A 24,440-nucleotide genomic window follows, 5' to 3' on the forward strand; every position below is an offset into this window, starting at 1 on the left:
GCTGCTGAACAGAACAACATGCCTGCAGTAAAGCATGGTGGTAGCTCGATGATGCTCTGGGGATGCTATTCTTAGAAGAGCTGCTGATCCAACACACCTGAATCAAGTGGCTGAATTATCTCTAGACAAATTCTCCTGCTAATGACCTGATTATTTGATTCAGGTGTGTTGCAGCAGAACCAGATCTAAAAGTTGCCAGACACGAAAAGTCCCTGAGGTTTGGACTTTGGCTGGAGTAAAGGTTTGCAGCAAACAAACCCAGGAATATTAATTGAGGAACTGAAGGTATTTCCCCATGAGGGATTGGCCAAGATTCCTGAAGAATGATGCCAAAAGTTGGGCAATAAATCACATATGCAGCAGGTCATAAAAGCAAAGGGGTGTTTGCTTAGCAGAAATGCTAAGAATGCTTGTCAGGGTCTGGGTGAATAATGTACAGACTTCAGTTGTCAATATAAAGGCTGGTTTGTGTTAAATTAATAGAAAATACTTGCAATCTTAATTGTGCTAATTACAATTACTGTTGACACATTTATTTAAAGCAGCAGCTGCTATAGCTTGTTTATTGTGCCAGTAAATGTAATTTGCAATTGGGGTTGAATAATTTTAGAAGAATCTGAATGTGCAGAAACACCTGACTGTAGTTTAGCTTTCTAAATCTTGTCTTTAACGTTTAGCAAAAGCATAACTTTTTAAAATATCAGTATAGAACCTGTGTTTCATGATGGATGGATGGATGGATGGATGGATGGATGGATGGATGGATGGATGGATGGATGGATGGATGGATGGATGGATGGATGGATGGATGGATGGATGGATGGATGGATGGATGGATGGATCCAGCAGCATCATTTTGCAAATCTCACCTGTCCAGCCATGCCAGCAGGCTCTTGGCAGCTGCGATCAGGTCCACCACAGAGGTGAGGAAGTCGTTGGGCAGCTTGTGAGTGGCTCTGCCATCATAATGGCCGCTGCGCCGCCGGCCCGTGATGAAGTTCTGCAGGTTTTTCGCAGACGCGCTGAGCTTGTGAGAGAGCGTCTTCAGGTTCTCAGTCTCCAAACCATAATTCTACAGGAGAGGGGAGGGTAAAATCTCTGCATTTGACCAGTTTGTCAGAGTTTGTTTCACCAACGATGACGCATTCCGGCTATTTTTTTTTTCACACATCAGACTCAAACTTATTGTCGCTCTGACACAACTCTATAAAAGCCACAGGGGGAGCGTGTCCCCAAGAATAACGCTGCAGAAAAGAAACAAAAAACAATTTAACCCAGCTGTCGCTTTGATTGTGTCCAGATAACCCAACGCTCATTTTTGGTGCAAACTGCATGTGCAGGAAGTGTGGAGTCTCTCCTGTCAGGGTTTCTTAGGATGAGAGGGGACAGCAGGAGGGCTGCTAATCATATTTAATACAGGAGAGCCTGACAGACTTAAAACTAAATCCCAATTACGTAAGGGGCTTTGGAGTCGATCCATGCCCCCCTCCCAGCAGGGATGAAGGATGAGAGGAGTTCACATTCGGATAGCATCTACGACCTCAGCCCACTAAATCTGCATCCAGTTTCTCCACTGATCTCTGGGTTTGTCTCACACCGATGTGCATTTCTTTCACTCTACCCAACAGCCAAATTCATAATTCATATGTCATCTCATCAATAAATTTGTGTTTTATCCAGCAGAATTTGCAAAAGAAAGAAAATGGAAATGTAGTGCTTGGAGTAGTTACAGTTTCCATATTTCTTAGTACTTTAAAATGCAAAATTACAAACATATACATTTGAAAGCAGATATATACATATGACTTTTCCTCGCTGTTTGATATTACATTAGACATTTCCTGTTCATGTCAGTTGGGGTTTCCAACATGATGTCTATTTGCTAAATACCAGAATAGTGACAAAACATAAATATTTTTAAAACATTCTTCAAATTGGGAAGTTAACATCCATTTCCTAACTGATAAAATTACATGATAAAGTTTATTTATGTACAGTTTTTTGGACATCTCTCTCCAAGCTTCTCATAGAGGTTTGCAGAAAGTTTGGCCCATTCCTTCTGTCTGCTGTAACCAAGTCGTGACTGATGGCTGCTTCGCAGACACAAACCTTTTCCGCTCTGCCACAATGTTTTCATCGATAAGCTCCTTAAAAGTAACTTCCTGGCGTAGATCTTGCCTTTAAACATACTGCTAAAATCTTCTTTAGGGTTGGGATAAGGGCCACTACAGAAGCTTAATGTTAGTCTGTTTTATCCATTAAAATCTGTTCTGATGTGCGTTTGGGAGTTTGAAGCATCTGACCCAAACTGGCGAACAGGAAGCTGGTCGGGATGTTTCAGAACAAGAGTGAGGGCGACCTCTAATTGTTTCACTTCAAACTCAAATCAACAGCTAGATGGTTGAAACACAAATGGATGTTCCAACAGGACAAAGGCACAAAAAACATAGAAGTGGTTCTAGACGGTTCGTTCAATGGCCTCCCGAAAGCCCAACTTTCATCTTCAGAAAACGAACAGACTTCACTAAAAGGTTAAAACCATGCCTAGAAACCAATCAGCTTTAATGAGGTCATATATTCAGTCTAAACTTGTTGATGGCTGCACAACATGTGTGGCTTCTCCACAACTTGGTTATGTGACATTAATCCAACTGTCACTAGGGGTGTGTGCACATAATTTACACAGTTTTTGAGAAAATCCTCCATAAATTCAAACAATCTCAGCTAGTTCTAGTATTTAAAATTCACTGAAGTTGCCTGTTGCATAATCATTCCAGCCTGAACCAAACAGTGCGTGTCTACAAACTGATTTTACTGCACAAAATGTTACATTTATGGTCCTCATTTAATTTGTTGCTCCTCTTCTGAGCAGAAAACTATGTTTTATGATTTTATTTCTCATTATTACTGATGTAATCTCACCAGTATCATTTAAAGAGTAACAAAGAAAACTCAAGGAAGGGGTTAGGGTTATGAGTCAGATACATTCTCACACTATAGCAGCTCATTAGTCAAATCAGCAGAGCGACGGCGTTTCATGCTGACACACAGCAAAAGTCTGTATCTCTGACAGTAAGTAAGTGAATAAACTACTTCAAAATGAGCCAGTAAAGGATGACAGCACTGATTACGACATAAATATCTGCCCACTTTAAGAAAAGACTCTGTTTAGATTGATAATCTTTCAACTGGAACCCAAAGCGGTTTCACATTTCTAACATCTTAGGATTTAAGTGGCAATTTAGCTGCTCAGTTGGTAAAATCAAATTCTAATACCTGCAGCACTAGCTTTACCCTCGGCGCACAAATTGATACAAGGAAGTGTATTTACTGGAGCTGCATCCAGTAAATATAAGGACCTCCACCTGAGCAATCCTGTAGGACACAAAAGTAAATTAAGCCCCTTTAAGAATCTGGAGATGACAAAGCCAGACTGTAATGGCCGCACGTTTCGGACCAATGTGAAATAAGATGTAACTTCTTCTCAGAATGATTAACAGAGTTAAGGGACGTTTTGAACCAAAAGTAAAGTTTTCCCTTTCATTAGTCCTTTCAGTTGATGCTTCCACCACTGTGTTTCAAGCCAGGCATGTTATGCTTAGGGGGGATATTCAGTGTTTTCCACCCAATAAAGCATTTTGCAGGTAGGTCAAGAAGTCAACCTGATCTCACTTGACCAGAGCAGCTGCTTCCCAAGTTTGCCGTGTCCTCTATACATAAATAGCGAGCATAAAGTAGGACATATTGGATCAACAATGGCTTCTTCTTGCCTCTGTTCCATAAAGGCCAGAGCATGTGGAGTTCCCAGCGACCTTCATCAGAGTTACTAAACAATGTGGAAAAGTTCAAAGCGTAGAAAAGCTTTTGCAGGACACAATCTTTTCTTTTGTTTCTGTTGATCTTACAACAAATAAGCTGGTTTTCCTATTTCGTGATTCACAGAGACACACATTATTTGTTTGAAAGCTCAATCTGTGACTCAGTGGTAGCAGCAGTGATTAGATGTAAGCGAAGCCTTGGACTCACCAGAGCACACAGTAAGTCCACAGCTTCCAGTATGAGCTCCTGGTGGCCGATCCTGGACACGCCCAGATCCTCCAGCTCCTGGTGGGTGATGCGTAGCAGCTGGTCTCCCCCTACTTTCTCCTTCTCAAAAGTCTTGATGTACTGCTGCAGGCAGTCGTCCAGGCCTGAGACGACAAAACACAACTGAGTCCGATTTTGCAAATTCTCGCAAAATCTGCTGTCACTTTCTACATGCTAAGTGGGCTCGACGTTGCCTTTCCATACCAGAATATGCGCTGTGAATCTGTTATTCGTGTGATCACAGGTCGCGTTCAGCCGCATTCAAGCACGATAACAGTCTGTGTGACACAAGAAACGTGACACATTTCCCCCTCCAAAACATTATTCCAGCTACACTTTCAGCTCCGAGCCTGAAAAGAAGCGTTTAATTTTACAGGGTTAGGAGTCTGCGCGCGACTTGTTTTACATGTTTTAGCACCGCAGCAGGTGTGAAATCCTTGTGGAAGAAATACTTGATGAAAGGCAGCAAACTAAAACAAACTAAGTTTGTTTTAGTTTGTGCTTTACGTCTGAAATTACAAAGAATTCATCCTTCTTTTTCGTTCACGCAATAAACAGGTTCATAAGGAACTCGGTCTATTGCTATCGCATCACAGAAAACCTTCAAAATTGTTTCTCAAGCAAGATTAAGAATCTCTCTGGCACAGAAGTCAACACAATTGCATTCTGATGGGACACTGACCGCAGTTTTATGACTCACGCTGTTATAAAAATGGAAAATCTAAAGCAACGAAATTCACCGGACTTTCTTGAAAAGAATTAGTTATTTGTCCTATAAATTATTTTGATTTTGACTGTATTCCCTTTTTTTCCCTGTGAATTGGATTTTCGACTGAGGCAGCTTTTTTATTTTAAGCAGAACAGATCGAAACACTTTTATTTAGTTTATATCTTATATAAGGCATAAAGTCATAACCTGCATTTCTATGTAAGTATTTGGATGCATAACTGTTTATAGAGCTCACAAAATAAATTACCTTTTGAAATAGATTTTGTTTTTCTTCCTTGGTTACTCTTCTGAGAAGTTGAGTAAATTTCTTCATCATAAGATTTTTTATTTATTTATTTGTAGGACAGTTGATAATCTGATTCTTGTTTTTTTTTTTAATCCCTACTTCTTTATATTTATAGTAAGAATAGTAGATTAATAAAGAGTTCCACAAGTTTAAAATGTAGCTAAAATACTGCAGATCAAATAATGCAAATAAATAAAACTTGATATAATTCTTTGGTATGGGGATAAATAATGATCCAAGCATTTTAATACCTTCTGTTTTATCATAGCTGTATATTGTGTGTGTTTTTTCTATTTAAAGCACAAAAATTAGCTTATAGTGATGAGCATAAAAACCTCAGCTTACTAGGATACGTGTTTTATTTTTCAAAGTGCCACTCACAATATGGTGGCATGCTAACGTCTCATTTCTACTCTGCAACGACGCCAATGGAGTGTCTATTGTTCTATATCTATGGATTAAATTGTCTGGGAATATCTAGTGACCCTGTTTCGTTTGGGTGTAACTATAATGTGACACAGGAGTCATTCTTCAAAACGGGAGAGACAGGAGAACATGAACATTTAAGTAAGGACAATGTTGATCACATGTCTGGATTGAAGTAAATTTCCCACATCTACAGTTAGATTAACACTAAAACTGTTTAAAAAGACATTGATTGTAAGATTGTTGTACAGGAATGAAATGCTACTTTATTTTATTGCTTTTCACACAGGTTTAACCAATACTGTGTGTTACTAGAGAGTGTCCGCTTTCTACCTCTTTGGCTTTCCATTTTAGCAGTCCAGACAGAAATGTCAGCGTTTGTATAGCTTATGTAGCGACTTTCTCTTATTTTCCCTCCCCCCATACACATGCAACTCCCCCCTCATCTCATCTCTCTGCTGTGGTGGACGAATCATTCACATGGGACTTGGAGCAGAGTTGATCAAGCGTTCAAGATGGGTTCAGCTAGCAGCTAATTGTGTGTGTGGTGTGTGAGGGAAAGGCTATAGAGAGCTCAACACTTTAAGGCTTTACCAGTCAATCTCTATACATAATAGTATGCAACCGATCTCTCTGTATTCTCCTATTAAATAAATTATGCTAAATATTTGATAGCTTTACGCAGAACTATGTTGGTGGGTGTAGGAGGCTAATAATGACAACCAAATGTAGCATGAACCAACCTTTGAACTTTGACTTTTGGCTTTCCTGCCCACTTCAAATGACCTGCTAGATTTGTGTGTGTGGGCAACCATGCCAGCCAAACAAATCGTCTCTCCAAATGTGAAGCTAATCTCTCAAAATAACGAAGGCTTCTGGCCGTTTCAAACTGTTCTTGTATCATTTTGTTTATACGCTGAGCTCCTGCATGCTTCGAGACAAAATGATAAATTATGAAGGGTAACAATTTTATACTGTTTCATTTTAATGATTTCTTCTCGTTCTTTCATATGACGGTCAGAGTGAGGATCTGATGATTGAAATTTGGTTTTCTCATTATGATCCCAGATTAACAGAGTAGTTGGTTTTGGAATAGATGAGGGATTTCCAATGTGTGGATCCTGGTTTAGTTTTGTGTGTCCCTCCATTGCAATTCAAGAATGATGCATTCCCTCCCTAGTACATGGAAACTTTACAATTATTACAAACAAATGGAACTCTCCTGACAATGGAAAATATTGGATACAACACAAATTGTTCAGAAAGCCCTGTTTTTGGTTTCATCTAGCCAGTGACCTTTACTCATAAGTAGACTTCTTTTTTGTGAACTCATTAAATAGCAACTGTTTTCATTCACCTTAAAAATTGGAAAAATGGATGCTTCTAATTTTTTTTTTTTTTTTGTGGTAATAATAATAAACTGTAAACTCTTTTTAAGTTTTGGAATAACTTACACATCCATTATTATGTGTTGCATGCTTAATTTTTGAACATACAAATAAAAACAAACAAAATGTATGTTTTTACACAAGGACCTGCGAATCCTTTTGACTTGACATTATGGCCCACATGAAAAATAGTTTGAAATATAGATAACTTACTTTTTTAATTGGTTTTAGGTGTCATATTTCTCCCTTTAATCTTCTAAACTGTTATAGTTCCTGCATTCATTTGAAAAGAAATCTCTATAAAATTAAGCAACCTCTTCTTCTTCCTTTGAAGTTTTGTTGAAACTCTCTGAAAAGGTCATCTTCAGTTGAAAGTGATCCAACTGATTTGATTTTTAGATTTAGTCACAGACACTGAAATCCTGATTAGTCGCTACATATTAAACACAGATATTCTTCCTATTCTGTTTGGCATTTAGTCCACATTTAAATAGGACACCATTCATTGAGTGCACATGATAGTTTCCGCCACATCGGTTTTCCTGCCCATTACATGTATGGGTCAGATTATTAAGCATTTAGAGGAGAAATTAAAAGCACAGTGCCGACATGCGCTGATCTCCGTTATGGATAATCCACTTTTAATGTCCGGGGGGAAAAGCAATTTGAAACAGATATGACAATTTGAGTGGCTGAGTCAGACAATTGGGTGAGCGGGAAACACAAGAGGAGGAAAAATGGTTCACTTTGTAAATAGGAAAGATTTGACAATGTTCAGACTGTGAGCTTGAATTTGGTCTCCAGCATAAAAAAAAAGGCTGCAGAAGATGCTGCACACGTTGAGAACAAACTTGGAGGGTAAGGTGTGTATCGTTTAACTCTAAAGTTGAGTGTTTAAACAGCTCCATCACAGCTGGGAACAAAGCGCCTCGCTCAAACAAAGCTGACGGGAGACGGGAGTGGGGCTGTGGGAAGGTCACGGGGTCCCCCCTTCTCTGGCCTCCTGTGACATCACGGGGCACAAAGAAATAAAGGAACCTGGGAATCCTGAAAACAAAACAGTGCCAGTCGCCAGGGCTCGAGGATGGATATTTAATAGGACTCCCCACCCCCTGCAGCCGTTTCTTCTTCCTCAGTGTCTCTCACAGTCACTTTTCTCCCTCACTTCACATTACCACTATGGAGCGCTGGCTACAGAAATGCTCTTTGCTCCTCTTGTCAGATATGGGACACAGAGGAGTCCAATACAGTCGTTCTTCCTACTTTTCTCATTTGTTCTTGAAGTCTTTTCACAGACTTAAAGTTGAACAGCTGGCATCGCCGCCTTTCTGCCTGATTGTGCATCTTTTGTTTTGCTTACATTTAAAGCTCCTGTTTCTCCAGTGTGACGCTTTAACAAACCTGCAAACACATATTCAATAGGCTGAAGTGCAGCTAGTTATACCACTCGTACTAGTAGAGATCTGATCATTTGTTTATGTGTTTGTTCCAAGGATAACCCATTGAGATGTTTCAACTCATTTTCCGAGGGGTCCTTGTCGTCACCACAAGCTGCTGACCGATACCAAGGCAACCCAAGGCTTTAAAATGTTTCCAGTGGCTGCAGTTTTCCATCATAAAGTTCACTTGCTTTAAACTCATTTTAATGAGACGCCAGCAAAAGAACAATGAAGTAACGGAGCATTCCCCCTCCCCCGCAGGTTGCTGTGGTGCTGCCAGTCACCTTGCATAAAAACGCCAGCATCCACAATAACAAAGAAAGCGACGAACTGAACAGAGATTCGTCCAGCTGTATGGACATTACAATAAACCCAGAACTCCCTCTTCTCCATATGTTGCTGCCTGGATAAAAACCTAAGCTACATCACCAAGTGCCACAAGTTGAATGAAGGTTTGCTAACATACAATACCAAAGAGGTTCTTTATGATCATATCAATCATAGATTAAAATAACGCTCCCCGTCCTTCAATTGTATGCTCCACACTGCCAGTCAGCTGGCTGAAGGAAAGCTAACCTCCTACATTTTATTTACTTACACAGTAGTAAATAAAATGTTTACTTCAATATATTGTTTACTAGATGATTTTTATTCCAAATTTTTGTGTATCAAATCAAAATATCCCACAAAAATAGAACTTAAATGTTGGTAAGAAATGACCCCCCTGGGGATTTCTTCATCTTTTAAATTTTTTGTGCAAGTAAATATGTCAACTCATCAACATCAGATGAAGAGCCACCTGCAACTGAAAGCCGATGTTTGACCTTAAACAGGCCATTCCTGTCCCAAACCTTAAAAATGTGGCAGAATTAAAACACTTCTGCAACAAGAAGGGAACAAAATTCCTCCATGGGGATTTAACAGACCGATTGCCAGTTATCACAAAACCCTGATGTCCGTCTCTGCTGCCAAGGCTGCCACAAGCAATTACTAGGTTTAGGGAGCAATTACTTTTTCTACATAGTGCCAGTTGGCTTGGATAGTCCCCCCCCCCCCCCTTAATGAATGAAAAACAGTTTTGAAAACGGCTTCTTGTATTTATGTATTTGTCTGGTGTTAATATTTGATGACGTGAAACATTTCAATGTGACACAAAGCCCAAACCAGAATTCATCTTTGAGGGGGCAAATAATTCAACTGTGATAACTAAAATATAGTTTTTGAACTCCAAATGTCGACGTAATTGTACAATGTTTCACAATTTTGTTTTTAATAGACACCGAACAGCAACGTTTATAATACGATGAGCATCTCACGCAGCTTCATGTAGCAGCAGCGACCAACGAGCTGAGAATTACGATGCTATATTTACACGCGTATGTGTACTGAAGCGGTACAGATGTATGGGTGTGGATGTGAAGGCCCCTGGTCTGACACGTGAGCACAAAGCAACACATTACTGAGACAATCACTATTTAAAGAACTGGAAAAAAAAAATAAGACAAATCTGAACAGGCAGAGAATTCCCTCCAAGTGGAACAAACATTTCCACTTAAATTCCTATCACATTTGAATTCTGGAATATCTTTGTAATGCAAACAGACAAAAATAAGCATAGCTTATGAGGAAACTGTGAAGAGAGTGGGAGTGGGCCAAGGATGTAAAAAAAAAAACAGCTGTTTGGGGAAATTTACAGATCTCTAGATCAAAGCAAACACTAATCTGACACAGCTACCAAAGCTGGGTAGAGAGAGACAAATTAATCACAACAACTTCAACATTTCTGAATTTCCACGCAGTTAGTAATGGCACGTCAGATTAGTTTAAGCATAAACATTTCTTAGATGGAAAATGGCCTCAGGAGGGCTTTACTACTCGTCTGAAATGGATCTCTTGTGTGTTACCTTCTGCTAAGCAGAGGATTCCCCCCGTCATGATAACAAAAGCTTTAGGAATAAACTTTGGAACCACATATAAACTCTGTCTGTCATGTAATAGTTTTAAAAATATTATCCACTGGTGTACCTTTCCACCAACAAATGTTAGTGAAACACTAACAGTAAAAACACAGCAGGGTAAAGAAGAAGAAGATTTCACCAAAGCAGACTGAAGTAAACACTAATAATTTTGCTGCATGTGGATTTCTGTTAGCACGACACAAGAGGAAGGAATAGAACAATTATTTTTTGTTTGTTTTGGTGAATGTCACAGGTGATGGAGAAAATTCACACAGAAACTAGAGCAATTTTTCATAACTTACTTTGACTCATCTACTCATCTTCACAAACCACTTCTTTGTGTCTTATGTCCACATTTCCTGAACTGCTTGCTGTGTGCTCATAGAATCCAAGTAAATTTATTCGAAGGAAAGTAAAACATGTGAATAAAAAGGGAAGCAGGAATGGATTTTGCAAGAGCACTGATCAGCTGTGCCTTTTGTGATGTCACCAGGAAGTATGATCTGAAAGCTCCTTATTGTTTTTTTTATTATTTTTCTGCTTCCATCATAGCAAAAAAAATACCGAAACAAATAGAAAAACTGACCGAAATATGTTGTCATATATATATATATATATATATATATATATATATATATATATATATATATATATATATACAAACTACATATAAAGTGCGTTGATTTTACTGAAAAGTAATAAGGAATAGCTTTAAGGTTTAACTGCAATCGGTCTTGGTGTCCCTCTCTGCTTACTTGGATAGTCCTCACAAACATCTGTGGATGAACATTTAGCAGATGATGCTGCAATGATTGCAATGCGCACACACTTCCCAGATAACTTTACCCCGTTTTCATTTGAACTCAGATTCTGACTCCATGAGCCCGTGTCATCTGGGTATAATTACTAAATCTCTGCTGTTTCCCCAGCCTCCCCAAGGAGGAAGCTCTGATTTAACAATGGACACAATGGGTTTCAAAGCGCTTGGAGATGTTTGGATGCGCTTTCTTCTGGAGAACATCCACATTCACGTCGTTATTGTTAAAAAAAAACAACAAAAGAAAACAAAAAAAAACATCAATGATAATAAATCGGGTTTGCATAAACCCAAACGACGACGTGGAAAGGATCAGCAGGTGTTTTGCCTTCTTTCCGACATCTCGGATCAGTTTGTGTCGGAATGTGTTGAATCGCTGCGCAACACTTGACTCACTTGAGCAGTTTTGTGAAAATGTTAAATTTATCGGGCAATAAAACCCACCTTTCATCCAGTCTTCCACTTGACTCGGGCTCCACTTGCTCACAGGCTCCATAATCAGTGCCATGGCAGAAGTTTGTCCTCAAGGTTCACAAAAGAAAAACACACCCAACTCAACCAACTCCCTTCTCAAAATTAGGAAAAAAATAAATAAGCACACAAAAATCTATTCAAAATTCCTCTTCAAAGAAAAGACGCCCAATGGCTTTAACTGCCTTTAAACATTAATGGAGGTAGGTATTGGTCCAAGATGTCTAATTTATTTATTTTTTTTGTTTTTGTGGAGCCGAGACTGAGTAAAGCCCGGCAGGCTTCTGCAGATTCCAGCGCTGCTCAGTCCTTTGAATGAGGTCTTTCAATTATCATTCATGTCAGGCTCAGAGGCGGTGATGCTGCTGGCTCTCTGCTGCCCGTCTCTTCTGCCTAAATACATCCTCGTACCGTCCAGAGCAGCGAACAACACGCAGACTGTCCACTTCATCCTGCCGTCTGGAGAGGTAGCATTCGCTCTATAAGCATCCTCCCTCCCCTTCCCCAGACATGGAGTCACAGCCCTCGCTGCCTTCAGCAGGCGAGGTCTTTCTGTATGACGGGTGATTAATGCCACAGGAGCGACAACCGCGAAGACTCAGCATGTAGTTTTTTTATGTTTGTGGATCATTTGTCTGTGAATGGGTTCTTTTCCCCCCAGGAAGGAATCTAAGACAGTGCTTTCAAGCTTAATATTTCTTGAGAAATTATTTTTTTAAAAGTTGGGTTCGGGATATTTGACGTGGAATTCAATTAAACTTTACACGGCATTCATATCTTTAACTGGATCTCTTAGCATGTACCCTTTTTTAGTCTCTGAGCTTTATTTCATGCCATGTTTAACAGTGATAAATTTATACAGAGGCTTGCCTAGCCACTGTCAAGTTAACTTGATTAAAACATAAAAAATTGAGAGACACCTACTTTGTTACTTCATTATGAAAAACGACCCAGGTTGAACAAAGTTAGGGTTAAATTTAAATCTGCCAACTGTATAATAATCCAAAGTGTGTAATCTAACAACGACGAATTACATCTGTGCTCAGTGACTGAAAAAACATGATCATTATTTGATTTAAAATGAACTTATTCATTGCCAGTGAAAAAACAACAACAAATGAATAGCATGTAGGAGACAATACAATCATGAATGAGTGTTTGTTTACTTCAGGCCCTTTTGTGTCTAGGTCAACTTGGTTTATATGCCTGGACGGCACAAATGATGACACACACATGCTGCCAAAACAAAGATCACTGACATGTGGTTAAATGAAACTTTATAAAATTAGACTTTGAACATGTTTCCAATAAATAGAAACAGCGTGGTGTATTTTGATGTGCTAATTCCTTTATCTTCTCCAAGCCTGCGGGCACTGATTGCCCTCCATACAAGCCACTGTTTTCTCCTGCTGTCTTTGTCGCTGCTCGCCTCCATCACACAAAGCGCACAGTAGTGGAACAGTGGTCACCAAGGAAAAGAGGATGCTGACAAGTCATGATCTTTATATATACCACTAAACAGCTCCAGGGTTTAAACATTTTCTTACTCATTCATGGCTCAGTATTAAGCCATATTTAAAATATACTGTAATTAGGTCAATAAATACTACATTTGAGGGGTTTTTAAATTACCTTATAATTAAATTTAAATTTATTTTATTTTTAAGTTGTAGTGAAGAAGCCTTTTCTAAAAGGCATTAAGAAAGTAATGATTTTACAAATAATGATGAGTTGGGCTTTAATTGCAGACATTCAGCTTTGTCTAGGACTTTCCAAAATTGTCAAAAGAGTTTTGGAATCAGGGCTATATTACTTACATACACATTGAAGCACTTTTTCAAACGATGTAATTGAGTATTAACGTAAAAGCTGCTTTGTGGCCAGGTGTGGGATGCTGCATTCCTGTTTTGCTCGTTAGTCAAGCAGGAAATTGGTCCGTTTTTGATTTCATGTGATGAATTTGCATTTAGAAACAGTCGTATAATAAATTTGTTCCTAATGCAAATTATAAAGGCTATAAGTTGCATGAACAGAGCACATCAATGTGAAACTGAGCTTTTAAAAAAAACATGGTTTGATACATGATAATCTTTTTAAAAAGTTACTGGTGAGCTTATATGTAGAGGAAGGAAGATAATGTAATGTGCATGGATAAAACAGAAACAGAGCTGAAATGGCAGAAATGGTCAGAAACATGTCAAGAAAACTTATAGCATCTAGTAATAAAGGGTCAATAATACTTGCTTTACTAATAATAAGAAATAAGACTATAATAAATTTTATCATCCTTTTTTTCACCGTAACATAACATAATTTTTCAGCCGAGTTCCACAGTATGCTGGAACAATAGTGTTTAATAAAATGAAATAATGGGAAAAAGAGGGATGGATTTTTAAATGTTTATTCACAATCATCTACATAAAAGCTGGTGCAGTTGCTTGAAACCCAAGTCTGTTAGCAGTGACCGTCAAAAAGATCAATAATCATAAACACAAAGAAAGGAACAGTGGGAAATGTGAGAATGTGACTTGATACAGCATCTATAAATCATGATTCTTTTTTTTTTTTTATCTCTGTGAATCATACTTTTCAGTCCAAGGAAAACTGATGCAGGGGATAGACATTCAGTTCCAGTCTTACATAACAGCAGCATCATGATATAGACTAAAACTGAATGATTTATCTTTTCATAGGGAAGCTCAAAATGCGCTGTGAATTAAGTCTTACTAAACCATTAAAATGTGTGTTAACCATGAAAGGCTTTTTTCATGGCAGTGGAGTAAAATATGTTGAAACAACTTATCTTTATGCATACAGACAAACATATACCTTAAATGCAATTGGGAACATTTATAATGTAACATTAAAATTACATTATTCTTGTAAATTTTAGTTTACAAGAATAGCTTTTTTATCAGAAAGAAAGCATTTTGAAAACCTTTACATGTGCCTGAATGTATTTATTATTTAAAACACAGTGGTGTTTTTTTCAAGTGCTAACTGTTTTTAACAGTAAAAGAACATTAAGATATATTAGCTGTTCTCCCAAATAATGACAGAAATAAGCAGGTTTGAGATTAAAATACCTAACAACCAACGTTCAGTACGTAATCTTTAGTTGATGGGAGTGTGCTTTTAATGGCTTTATCCTCTAGGGGGCAGTCGAGTTTATCAATCCTCCATTACAGTTTGACAGCGAACAAGAAAAGAAACTTCCTTGTAGCAAAGATCTCCTGAGGTAAGGTAACTATTCTGTCAAAAGAGCGGTAATTATTTCTTAACAATATTTTATATCCTAGCCAACTCCTTTACATGGTTACATCGTTTATGAACGTATTGGTAAAAGTTTAGACAACACTGGGTTTCTTAAAGTCGTCTTTGGGTCACCAAGAAAGTTAGCTAAACTCTCACACCTAATTTAGCTTCAATGAAAGGAGAACACGTTCTTTATCTCTGGTATGTAGAATAGTGAAGTCAAGCTTCAAACACATGGCTTTTAATTGTAGATCACAAAACGATATAATACGATAAGCCATGATTTTGCTCTAGATAGACAGAAGCTCTCAATTTATGGGGGGGGAAGCGTTTTTTTAAAACTAGATATAAACATCTCGGATAATAAGTTAGATTCATGACGTGGCGTGTGAATTTACACCTTATGTGCTGTTATGTCCCACGGCTGACAGTGTGGAAAAGTTTGGAATTGCGTCATTTGTTTCAGATCTGGATGATTATTAAAATGCAAAATAGATTATCGGAAAAATTATTTTTATTACACCACCCCGTAACTAAGGAGATGATCAGAAGTGTACTCTATACTCATCTGATCACAATTTATCCATCCAGAAATGCAAGTCACACCTAAGTATTTAAAGTTAAAACCAGGTATTAATATATTTTTGCCCTTTAAGGTCTTTTCTACAATTGTTGCACTTTATCTCTAATTACTTAATTTCTTTTGAATGCTCAAGCTTTATTGTTAAGTAAGCAACACGATGTGCCCTGGAGCAGAATGGCTCTGAAAAAAAACCTGACTATCTGGTCCTCACAGGTATTTCTTCTTCTCCTTTTTCTTATTGCTGTTGTACAGGTTGAGGCAGGTTACCCTGTGTTCACGCTGGGCGGAAAAACGTTCACTGGTAGTCGCTGAGTATACGTCTGCATGATACAATGGCTGAATCGAGCACCATGTTGTCAGACAACTCTTCCATCGGGGATGCTGTGTCTAGTAGAGAAGGTGTTGAATCCATTGAGGATGAGGGTCTGTACTACATTCCTGAGAGGAGACCGTCTCTTGACCTTGGACCGTCTCCTATGGACACCAGTCAATGGTACGTTGAGATCTATGACTTTTTAGCCTTTCCAAACAAGCTAAAGTTTCATACAATGCAATCACTTTGAATAATACAGAGATGGAAAGAATGTGTGCGCCGTTGGTGGAAAAGGGCAAAGGTCATAACTGTACATTCTAAGGTTTCTCCTCACAGAATAAGTCTAACTTAAAATGTAATGAAAGCAGCCTCTACTTGTGGACAAAATAAAGCACTAGAGCTTTTAGGTTTATTGTTATTTGCTTTAAGACAAAGTTTCATAACCTTGTAACTTATAACTTACACTTGGATGCAGTTTAATTACAAAAGTACTGTGCATAACTTTAGCAGAATGCACAAAAAAATCTGTAAGAAAAACATTTCTTTTGTAATTACATTTATTATTAGGCTATATAAATGTAATTACAGATGTTTAAATGTAATGAAAATATGCCCCCTGGAGGAAAGTAGAATTAGTGCAAGTTCCCCCCAAAAAGAAAAATCCTCACATGGAGCTCAAATTTGTACTCGTCTGTGAACTTCTATGCATTTCAGTTAAAATGCCTGACTTGATGCTAGGTGTAGGAGTTCATTGAGGTCAAACTGAACAGCTGATCTTGTGCGTATTGCTCTGTGAAAACCAAACAACTAACTCAAGATGCACAGATGAGCTTTTACTGATAAACACAGATTTCTAGTTTTCTCTGACCTTCTAATTAAGATTTCCTTTCACAGGAATAAAAACTAATTTAAAGTATATTTTCTAATCTCTGCTTTTTATGAAGGACCATTCTATCGATTCCAGTTTGAAGAACTATGAATTATAGTTTCTAAAATATATATTCCTGCTGTCATTAGAGGCAATGTCACACTGCTGTAAAAGCTTCAGATTGTCCTGTGAGGTTTTGATGCTGAAGTAGTACGAATCTTACTTTTGGGTCATCTACCCACATCTCTTAGCTGGCTGGTCAACACTCTGGGCAGCTGATGTTAGAAACTCCTTGATCTCCGGCTCCAGATTTCTATTCTGTTTTACCTGCTGATCACCAACCAATGACTAACCAACGACCAGTTTCTTTTTTCAACTATTGGATGACTGATTTGTGCGTCACTTCATCTAAAAACTCTAACTCTGCTCCCTTCAGGCATTTTGTGGATCAGGCCTTGACTCCGGCTCAGAGCTATGAAAAATTGACTAGTGAAGAAGAACCAGAAGGCGTGGCGGGCGAGGAGGAGCCCTCTACAAGGTAGAAGCAGCATTAAAGACTCACAAAAAGCTTAAGCATGATGATCGCTTTAGGTGCTCACATTCATATCGAAGAGTTGTGCTGATAGAACAATATTTCAGTCTTCATTACCTCGCTATAATGTTAAAGCGTCATTGTCTTCCTGGTTTCAGCGTCCGGCTGGAAAGAGTGGATTCATTTTCCAGCTGCTACTCCGTTGACAGCAATGACTGTGAAAAGACGATTCCTAAGTAAGAAATGTGACCACAGTGTTAGATTTGAACGCATGCAGCTGTTTGATACGTGGCACCTAAGATGCAATGAAACCTGTGTGTTGGGCTTTCACCAGGAAAAAAAGCAAAGAGGACGTCACAGAGCCCTCGAACAAGCTGGAATTAATCCAAGAGCCAGAGGAAATCAAGCATCCATCTTTGACCCTACAGTTCACTTTTAAGGTGTGGCATTCACCTTCACCAGGCCTTCAAAAGCAGCTCAAGCTGGAAGTGATTCATTTATTTGCTCTGTTTCCTCTTAGGCTTTGTGTGAGACCCTGCAGAAGCTGCACGAAGACGATTTGAGGATGTTCAAGTGGAAGCTGTGGACTCACTACCCGCAGCCTTTCAGCGCCTCTCAAAGCATGGACATCGTGGACCTTGTGGACCGACTGCTGGAGAGCTTCACCTGCGAAATGTCTGTGCAGATCACCAGAACCGTTCTCGTCGACATCAGTAAAAAAAACGTCGCTGAGCATCTGCGGATGTTGTACATCAAAAGTGAGAGCGTTCGCCGCGTTCATTTCCAATTTAGAAGTAACACGAATGATTCGTCGCTTTTCAGATTTCTTCTTTTCTTAGATGGAACAAATGTTAATGTCAAATAACCTGAACAAACGCAATGAGCAGTTTTCAAATGACGACCACATTATTTTGGTTCAGTTTCATTAACCATAAACAGGTTTGTTGAATAATTTTAACAAAACGAATCTGACAGCATGAATTACGCAAAAAGCAACGCACCTTGCAAAAATGTAAACATATCCAAGAAAGAACATATGGTCTTGAAGGACGCAAATCCTTTTTTTCGCAGCTCTACAGATCATGTTTTGATCTTAACCTGATTTTGTTTTTTCCTCTTCCAGATCAAATACGTCATGAATTATGTGAATTGATGATACAGAAGTATAGCGAAGTGACGATCGCTGAAGGAGAAACGATGCCACTGGATGACATCTATGTAGACGTCTCTATTTTGTCATGTTTTGACAATGGCCCAAATATTGAACATGAGGTCCTTCAAATAGCCAAGCCGTACACCAAGAAGAACCCAGGCAAACGGCAGTCGTTAGCAGAAACAGTCTCTCAGGAATGGGTCACCAAGTCTTATGCAAGGCAGGTGTATCTCTATGGACTGGCAGGATCGGGGAAGTCCATGTTTGTCAAAAAGCTTGCCCTTGACTGGGCTCGGGGGCGATCACACCAGAATTTCTCCTTTGTTTATGTCATAACAATCAGAGAGATAAATGAGTATTTAGAAACTAAGATCTCTCTGATGGATATAGTGAACAAACTGTACCCAATGGCAGCCAGGATAAAATCAGAGGGCTTTAGGTATGAAAACAATGAAGCCTTATTTATCTTTGACGGTCTTGACGAGTACCCTGAGGAGTTTAACTTTATGCGAACAGAGATTCACTCTGATGCCTCTTGTGCCATGACCATGAGGGTTCTCCTGGTGAACCTCCTCAGAGGCCGGTTTCTCAGCCGCTCCCGGTTCATGATAACGTCCCGGCCTCATGCTGATCGCTGCGCCCCGTGGGATGGGCATTATGACGAGATCGAAATGGGCAGTTTCTCCGACGAGAACAAAGACGAGTATTTCAGGAAGAGATTTAAGGACCCAAATCAGGCGACCCGTGTCATCGAGCACGTCAAGTCGGTGAAAACTCTCCATATCATGTGCTGCCTGCCCTTGTTCTGCACGTTGGTGGCAGACGAGTGCCAACGCGTCTTCAGAGAGTTGAGAACGGAAGAAAAACTCCCCACGAACATTACGTACATGTACACGAAGCTCCTGCTGAAGCTTCTTCACATCCGTAGAATGAGAGCTCCGGCTTTCAGTCCAGAGGAAGAGCTGAAGTTGCTCATGGATTTTGGGAAATTTGCCTTTACCTTGCTGGAAAAGGGTCAGTTTCATATGAAGAGGACGAAAAGTCCTGAGATCTCTTACGTTGAGGCAGTGAACAGAAGTGGCATTTGCACGCAGTACACGATATCTCCATTCGTCCTGAGCCATGATGACGTGGTGTGCTTTCTCCACCCCACCATGCAGGAGTACATGGCTGCTCTCTACGCATACCTCTCCTTTAGGAACCACGACAAGAACATTTTTGATCAACCGGTGAAATCCAAATTCAGACTGAGCACCAAGGGACACAGAATAATGGAGCTGTACAAGGCCGCCGTGGAAAAAAATCTGCAATGCCCAGATGGCAAATTGGACATGTTCTTGCGTTTCCTCTTTGGGATGGGATGCAAAACCAACCAAGAACTTCTCCTGCCATTTCACAAGCCCTCTGCGAAGATCCTAGACTTGGCTAAAGAGTGTGCCGCTCTCATCAAAAAGAAACAAGGATCTCAGCATCCAGATCGGAATAAGAACTTGAACTGTTGCCTGGAGGAGTTGGAGATGTCAACCTTTGACCTGGCTCCAAGTCAAAGTGAATAAAATGGCCGATCACTACGCAAGAAAACAAAGTAGTGCACTTTAGTATCAGAGAAAAGTTGCATGCATGGGTAAGGACATCTTAGACTGGCAATTTATGTTTGAGTGGGAAGCCTATTCATATAGTTTGGGAGCATATGAGGAAAAACTGCTAATTTATGTGAGACACTATCAGGATATTGTCCAAGTGATCATATCATCATGTTTTCTCCCATCTTCAGTGGTTTCAGAAGCTTTATGATTTTTCCAACATGTTAACATGTTATAACCCCAAACCCCAGTGCTTTTTGTTGGGATTTTGTGTTATACAACAACAAAACAGGAGTAACTGCGAGAGGAAAGGAAATTGATTAATCATTGTTGACCTGGTTTTTTTTTTAGAAATAATTTAAAACTCCCAGTTTCATTTAGTGTTGGACTTTGAGCCATTATCATTCATTAATAAGATTTAAACCAACTCATCCCATCATAGCCCCGTTTTTATGAAAAAAAAATAAAAATAAAGTCACTTTCTAACCGGGGAATTTCTGGAGGTGGGCTGAATGCAAATACGCACTTTCCATATTTAAATTTTATTTTTTTTAATACTTTAGCTTCTCAGTTATGCTGTCCTTAGTGTCTGTCACACAAAATCCCAATAAAATGCATCCAGGTTTCAGGTTGCAATGTGACAAAATGTGATCAAGTTGAAGGTGAAATAACATGTTTTGCAAGGTGCTATATTGGATTAATCTGCAGAAACCCCCAGTATTGCAGAGCAGAAATTTCCAGTCCAAATTAAGTCTATCACTGTGAGTTTTCTCATCTAAAGGCTGTGGCAGAGTTGTGCATCCAATGTGTCTTGCTGCCATTTCTAGGTCTTCAGATGCATTAGTGTTTTGCTAGCTCTGCAAGATCACATAGGGAGTAATTCTAAAAATGGTAAACAACTCGAGTCACACAGGAATGGATTTTGGACACGAGTCTTGGAATACATCAGAAAGCCTGTTGTTAAATTAAAGATCAGAATATGTAAGAGTTTAGTTCTTCAGGCAAAAAAGTATTTACATTTTCTGAAACCTTGATCTGGACAGTCTCTTAAGTTTTGATTCTTCTTCTTTTTTCTTTTTTTTTCCTTTTTTTTAATATAATTACCTGTTAGATTAAAGATTGACCTTGAAGGAGGAGCTCATGAAATGTAATTATTTGAAAAGGTTTTAAAGACTAAAGTGGAATCTGGTGTTTTGGGGTAATTTTGTCTTTTTGCCTCCCCTCTTCCTCTTTGCATTAAGTAATAAAATGCTCCATTATTCCATGTATGTACACCTACTGTCTTAAATTGTGTGTATCCTTTGCTGTCTGAAAGTTCGTGTTTTATTTATATATATATTTGTGTTTGCATGAAAGCAATGATACTGAAAAGAAATTTTATCTCAAGTCTTTATTCTTTGTCCCATTGTGTACTTGATAAAATAAGACTATAAAACTTTCTATTTTAAGTTTATGATAAATATCTAAATTTCATATAATCTGTGGCACATTTAGTGACACAAACACATATAGTGTGTATTTGTTCTAAAATTACAGACAGGACAAAATACCCAGAATCAGAATTTATTAGTGAAGATTGTGTGCAGAAATAATTTGACTTTGGTTTAAAGCGCTCACAGCATACAAACATAAAAGTATAAATATATACACTGTAGAGGGGATAAAATGAAGCGTAAACGCATGTATTTACAACCATTTCTTACTCTTTTTGGTACATGTGGAAAAAAAATCTGGCTTGTTCTGACGGTGCAAATTTGATCCTTTTGTTTCCCAGAGCGCCTGACTACTCTGGCCTAATTATGCGCAAGCATTGCAAAAATGCCCGCTTAAATGTATTAAAGAAATAACTTGTGGGAGACGAAACCATGTTTTACATTACCCAAGCCTCCATCTCGCACATATTTATTTAAGGTTTTATTTAAATTCAAAACAGCATAATATCAGCAAACAAAACAGAAGAGTGAAAAGCTTAGTGATTTATTTTTGTAATATTTTGTTTTTACACAGAAGTCAATGTAAAGTGCCTCAGTGCTGCATTTAGAGCGCTTGTTTGTTTACCTTTCGAAGCCAGTGTTTTGCATTGTATCTTTTTTTTTCTTCTCTACACTACTTCTGTAGTTAAAGATACTCTTGAACCAGAACAACATACAATTCATGTTATAAGTGCATATTGTAAAATGAACTTTGTTCAGCAGGTGCCTTGAGTGCCTCTATTGTTTCCCACTACAATCAGTGTATGCTAACTTTATAAACTTCTGCGCCATTCCTACTGCATTTGTTACAACGCAGCTAAAGTTGGAACTGAAGTCCTCCAATGCGACGTTTTTCAAGAGCAAATTCTTCTGTAGGACCAATCCCTCCATTAAAGATGACCTAAAACAAGATTTGTTTGCAATCAGAACCAGGTCGACAGCAAAAATGCAAATGATCGAGATGTTGCGGTGTAACTTCTATTAAAATGTTGAAATGAACCTTACTCGTTTGATTCGATTATTCTGCCATGGCTGGGTGATTCTTCGGGGAAAGTGCCGTTGACGAGCCAGTAGATGAGAGCCTCGTCCTCGTCGCAGTTCGGTAATGCGTCACAGCGGAGAATCAGATGCTCACCTGGAAGGAAAGATCCACAATCCAGGGCTGAAACGTTGCTTTCAGTAGAAGCTTGAAAGCAGCTTAAGAATTTTAAACACCAAACAACAGATCCAGTTAGATGTGATTATCGGGATACAAATAAAAAGATAACGCATGAGTTACCTGGATCCACCTTTATGTGGCTGTGCAGAGGCCCGATAATCTTTGGAGAGTCAAACTCTGAAACTGAACAGCTGAAATGAGCCAGTATAATAACATACATATAAACTTGTCGTATTTAATTGCTCCTCACCTGGAAATCCATGAGCAAACACCAGGCACAGACATCCAAAAGCTGTTGCACAGAACACAAAATGATCACAAAAATGGAACCAAAAATAAAAACACAATGTATTTTCATCAATATGCACAATTACCTTTGATAGCAGATTGCAGCTTCATATTGATCTGTCCAGTTAGCATCTACCGTCTGCAGTATCTGTAACTAGGGATCCCGTTATATAGCTGTACACATACTTCCCCTTCACCCAGTCAGGGTCCGGGGATTTCCTCACAGTTTTGTACATTCATGTTGCTTGAGGTCAACAGTTTTCTATTGTGTGACTTACGGTTGACTCTACGTTGTTACGTTCGGTGATTCAGTGGAAACCCTGCAAACATGCGGTTCATACACAATCACACAGTCATGGTCATGTGACAATTATTAAAGGTTACCGATTGATTTAGACATTGTGGGGTTTTAGTAAAAGTTATACCACAATAAAACTTGAAAGCTGCAAATTTTATGATTTTTTTTGAAGAAAAACAACTTAGAATCTCTTGGTTAATATCTACTATAGAATATGTTTCATTTTTAAAGAAATGTATATTTTTTAAAAAAGCTTTAAAATACATAAACCTTTTGCAAAGAGAGGATGGATCAATTTTCACTGAGATGTACAGGGTTTCCCCCAGTGCATTATAAGCTTTACTTGTGCCCAACCAGACTAAATATTGCTTATACATTTGTCTTTTTATAGTTGGGTGTTCAGGTATTAATCTTCCAATAACACATAATTATCAAGTGATGTTTTCAAATTTTCAGTCCACTTTAAACACTTTTTAGCTCAACAACCCGGACGTCCACGGGATGAATGACTGCTGGGCGACCAATCGCCGGGTTTGGCAGGTTTTCTGAGGGGAAACCTTGGATGTAATTATGAAAACAAACAAAGAAAAAAAACACACCACTTCCAACCTAACAAGGAAAACAGATGTTTAAAAAAAAAATAGACACTTGAACTTTAGTTTCATTCTGTTGTGGTACTTCAACAATCCATAACAAATTGCTAAAGTCTGCATTTGTTTGGGCTGCACAGTGGCGCAGTTGGTAGAGCTGTTCCCTTGCAGCAAGAAGGTCCTGGGTTCGATTCCCAGCCAGGGGTCTTTCTCTCCGGGTTCTCCGGCTTCCTCCCACAAACATGACTGTCAGGTTAATTGGTCTCTCTAAATTCTCCCTAGGTGTGAGTGTGTGTGTGAATGGTTGTGTATCCTGTATGTCTCTGTGTTGCCCTGCGACAGACTGGCGACCTGTCCAGGGTGAACCCCGCCTCTCGCCCGGAACATTAGCTGGGGATAGAAACCCGCAACCCTCCTGACCCCACTGTTCACAACATTCTTTTTTTATATACATACTTAATATTGTACATTAAAGAGGAGACCCTGATTGAGCAAGTTTGACCAGGATTATTATGTTTTGTTTTTTAATTAACCAGTATGATGCCTTTGAGTACTATAGTTTTGGAGAAAAAAACAGTTTCCCCTTGGTCTTATAATACTGAGACCAACTAAATAACCTCTATTACTTCAGAGCTGCAAAATGTTAAAATTAGGATATTGCTAAAAAAAATTCCCTGAATGTAACCTTTATGTCAGGGAAATCAGAAAGTTTCATAAAATCCTAGGTTTTGTACGATTCAAAGGT

At 38.8% G+C, this 24,440-nt stretch overlaps 3 protein-coding genes across 11 annotated transcripts in view; 1 reads left to right on the top strand and 2 right to left on the bottom strand.

The window, feature by feature from the left end:
- The window catches only part of LOC122844927 (connector enhancer of kinase suppressor of ras 2-like), a 40,544-nt gene extending 28,436 nt beyond the window's left edge, over nt 1–12,108 (bottom strand). For 5 of the 6 annotated variants that reach the window (XM_044140782.1, XM_044140785.1, XM_044140781.1 and 2 more), the window contains exons 1-3: nt 11,575–12,079; nt 4,027–4,190; nt 870–1,072 (exon numbers count right to left, since the gene is read on the bottom strand). In XM_044140782.1, the coding sequence (XP_043996717.1) occupies nt 870–1,072; nt 4,027–4,190; nt 11,575–11,638 (431 nt within the window). In that variant the 5' untranslated portion in view covers nt 11,639–12,079. Of the gene's footprint in view, nt 1–869; nt 1,073–4,026; nt 4,191–11,574 lie in introns of all 6 variants that reach the window. The other variant, XM_044140779.1, reaches the window with a different exon arrangement.
- A 2,649-nt stretch (nt 12,109–14,757) lies between these two features.
- On the top strand, nt 14,758–21,274 carry nlrc3l1 (NLR family, CARD domain containing 3-like 1). 4 transcript variants are annotated; one of them, XM_044140707.1, is made up of 7 exons: nt 14,758–14,839; nt 15,692–15,932; nt 17,057–17,158; nt 17,311–17,388; nt 17,487–17,592; nt 17,673–17,910; nt 18,276–21,274. In XM_044140707.1, exons 2-7 carry the CDS (start codon nt 15,772–15,774, stop codon nt 19,859–19,861), a joined length of 2,271 nt encoding a protein of 756 aa, XP_043996642.1. In that variant the 5' UTR covers nt 14,758–14,839; nt 15,692–15,771; the 3' UTR covers nt 19,862–21,274. The 4 variants fall into 4 exon arrangements, with proteins under 4 accessions (XP_043996642.1, XP_043996643.1, XP_043996644.1 ...); XM_044140708.1 differs by having other exon boundaries at nt 14,804–14,844; XM_044140709.1 differs by lacking the exon at nt 14,758–14,839 and adding an exon at nt 14,845–14,867.
- Nucleotides 21,275–21,407: 133 nt separating this feature from the next.
- Nucleotides 21,408–23,388, bottom strand: LOC122844881 (interleukin-18-binding protein-like). The gene is made up of 5 exons (XM_044140712.1): nt 22,894–23,388; nt 22,770–22,811; nt 22,640–22,702; nt 22,366–22,495; nt 21,408–22,261 (listed from the first exon to the last, which is right to left on the bottom strand). Exons 1-5 carry the CDS (start codon nt 22,937–22,939, stop codon nt 22,099–22,101), a joined length of 444 nt encoding a protein of 147 aa, XP_043996647.1. The 5' UTR covers nt 22,940–23,388; the 3' UTR covers nt 21,408–22,098.
- Nucleotides 23,389–24,440: the final 1,052 nt, after the last annotated feature.

This window comes from Gambusia affinis, linkage group LG15 (genome assembly GCF_019740435.1).
Source record: "Gambusia affinis linkage group LG15, SWU_Gaff_1.0, whole genome shotgun sequence".
Classification (NCBI taxonomy): domain Eukaryota; kingdom Metazoa; phylum Chordata; class Actinopteri; order Cyprinodontiformes; family Poeciliidae; genus Gambusia; species Gambusia affinis.

Bases quoted from the DNA above. Each gene is read 5' to 3' on its own strand.
- nlrc3l1 (XM_044140707.1), top strand. From the start codon at position 15,772: ATGGCTGAATCGAGCACCATGTTGTCAGACAACTCTTCCATCGGGGAT. The intron at 17,389-17,486 runs GTAAGAAATGTG...GGCTTTCACCAG, and splicing joins TGTGAAAAGACGATTCCTAA to GAAAAAAAGCAAAGAGGACG. The intron at 17,911-18,275 runs GTGAGAGCGTTC...TTCCTCTTCCAG, and splicing joins GCGGATGTTGTACATCAAAA to ATCAAATACGTCATGAATTA.
- LOC122844881 (XM_044140712.1), bottom strand. From the start codon at position 22,939: ATGCTAACTGGACAGATCAATATGAAGCTGCAATCTGCTATCAAAG. The intron at 22,812-22,893 runs GTAATTGTGCAT...TCTGTGCAACAG, and splicing joins GCTGCAATCTGCTATCAAAG to CTTTTGGATGTCTGTGCCTG. The intron at 22,496-22,639 runs GTAACTCATGCG...CTTTCCTTCCAG, and splicing joins CCACATAAAGGTGGATCCAG to GTGAGCATCTGATTCTCCGC.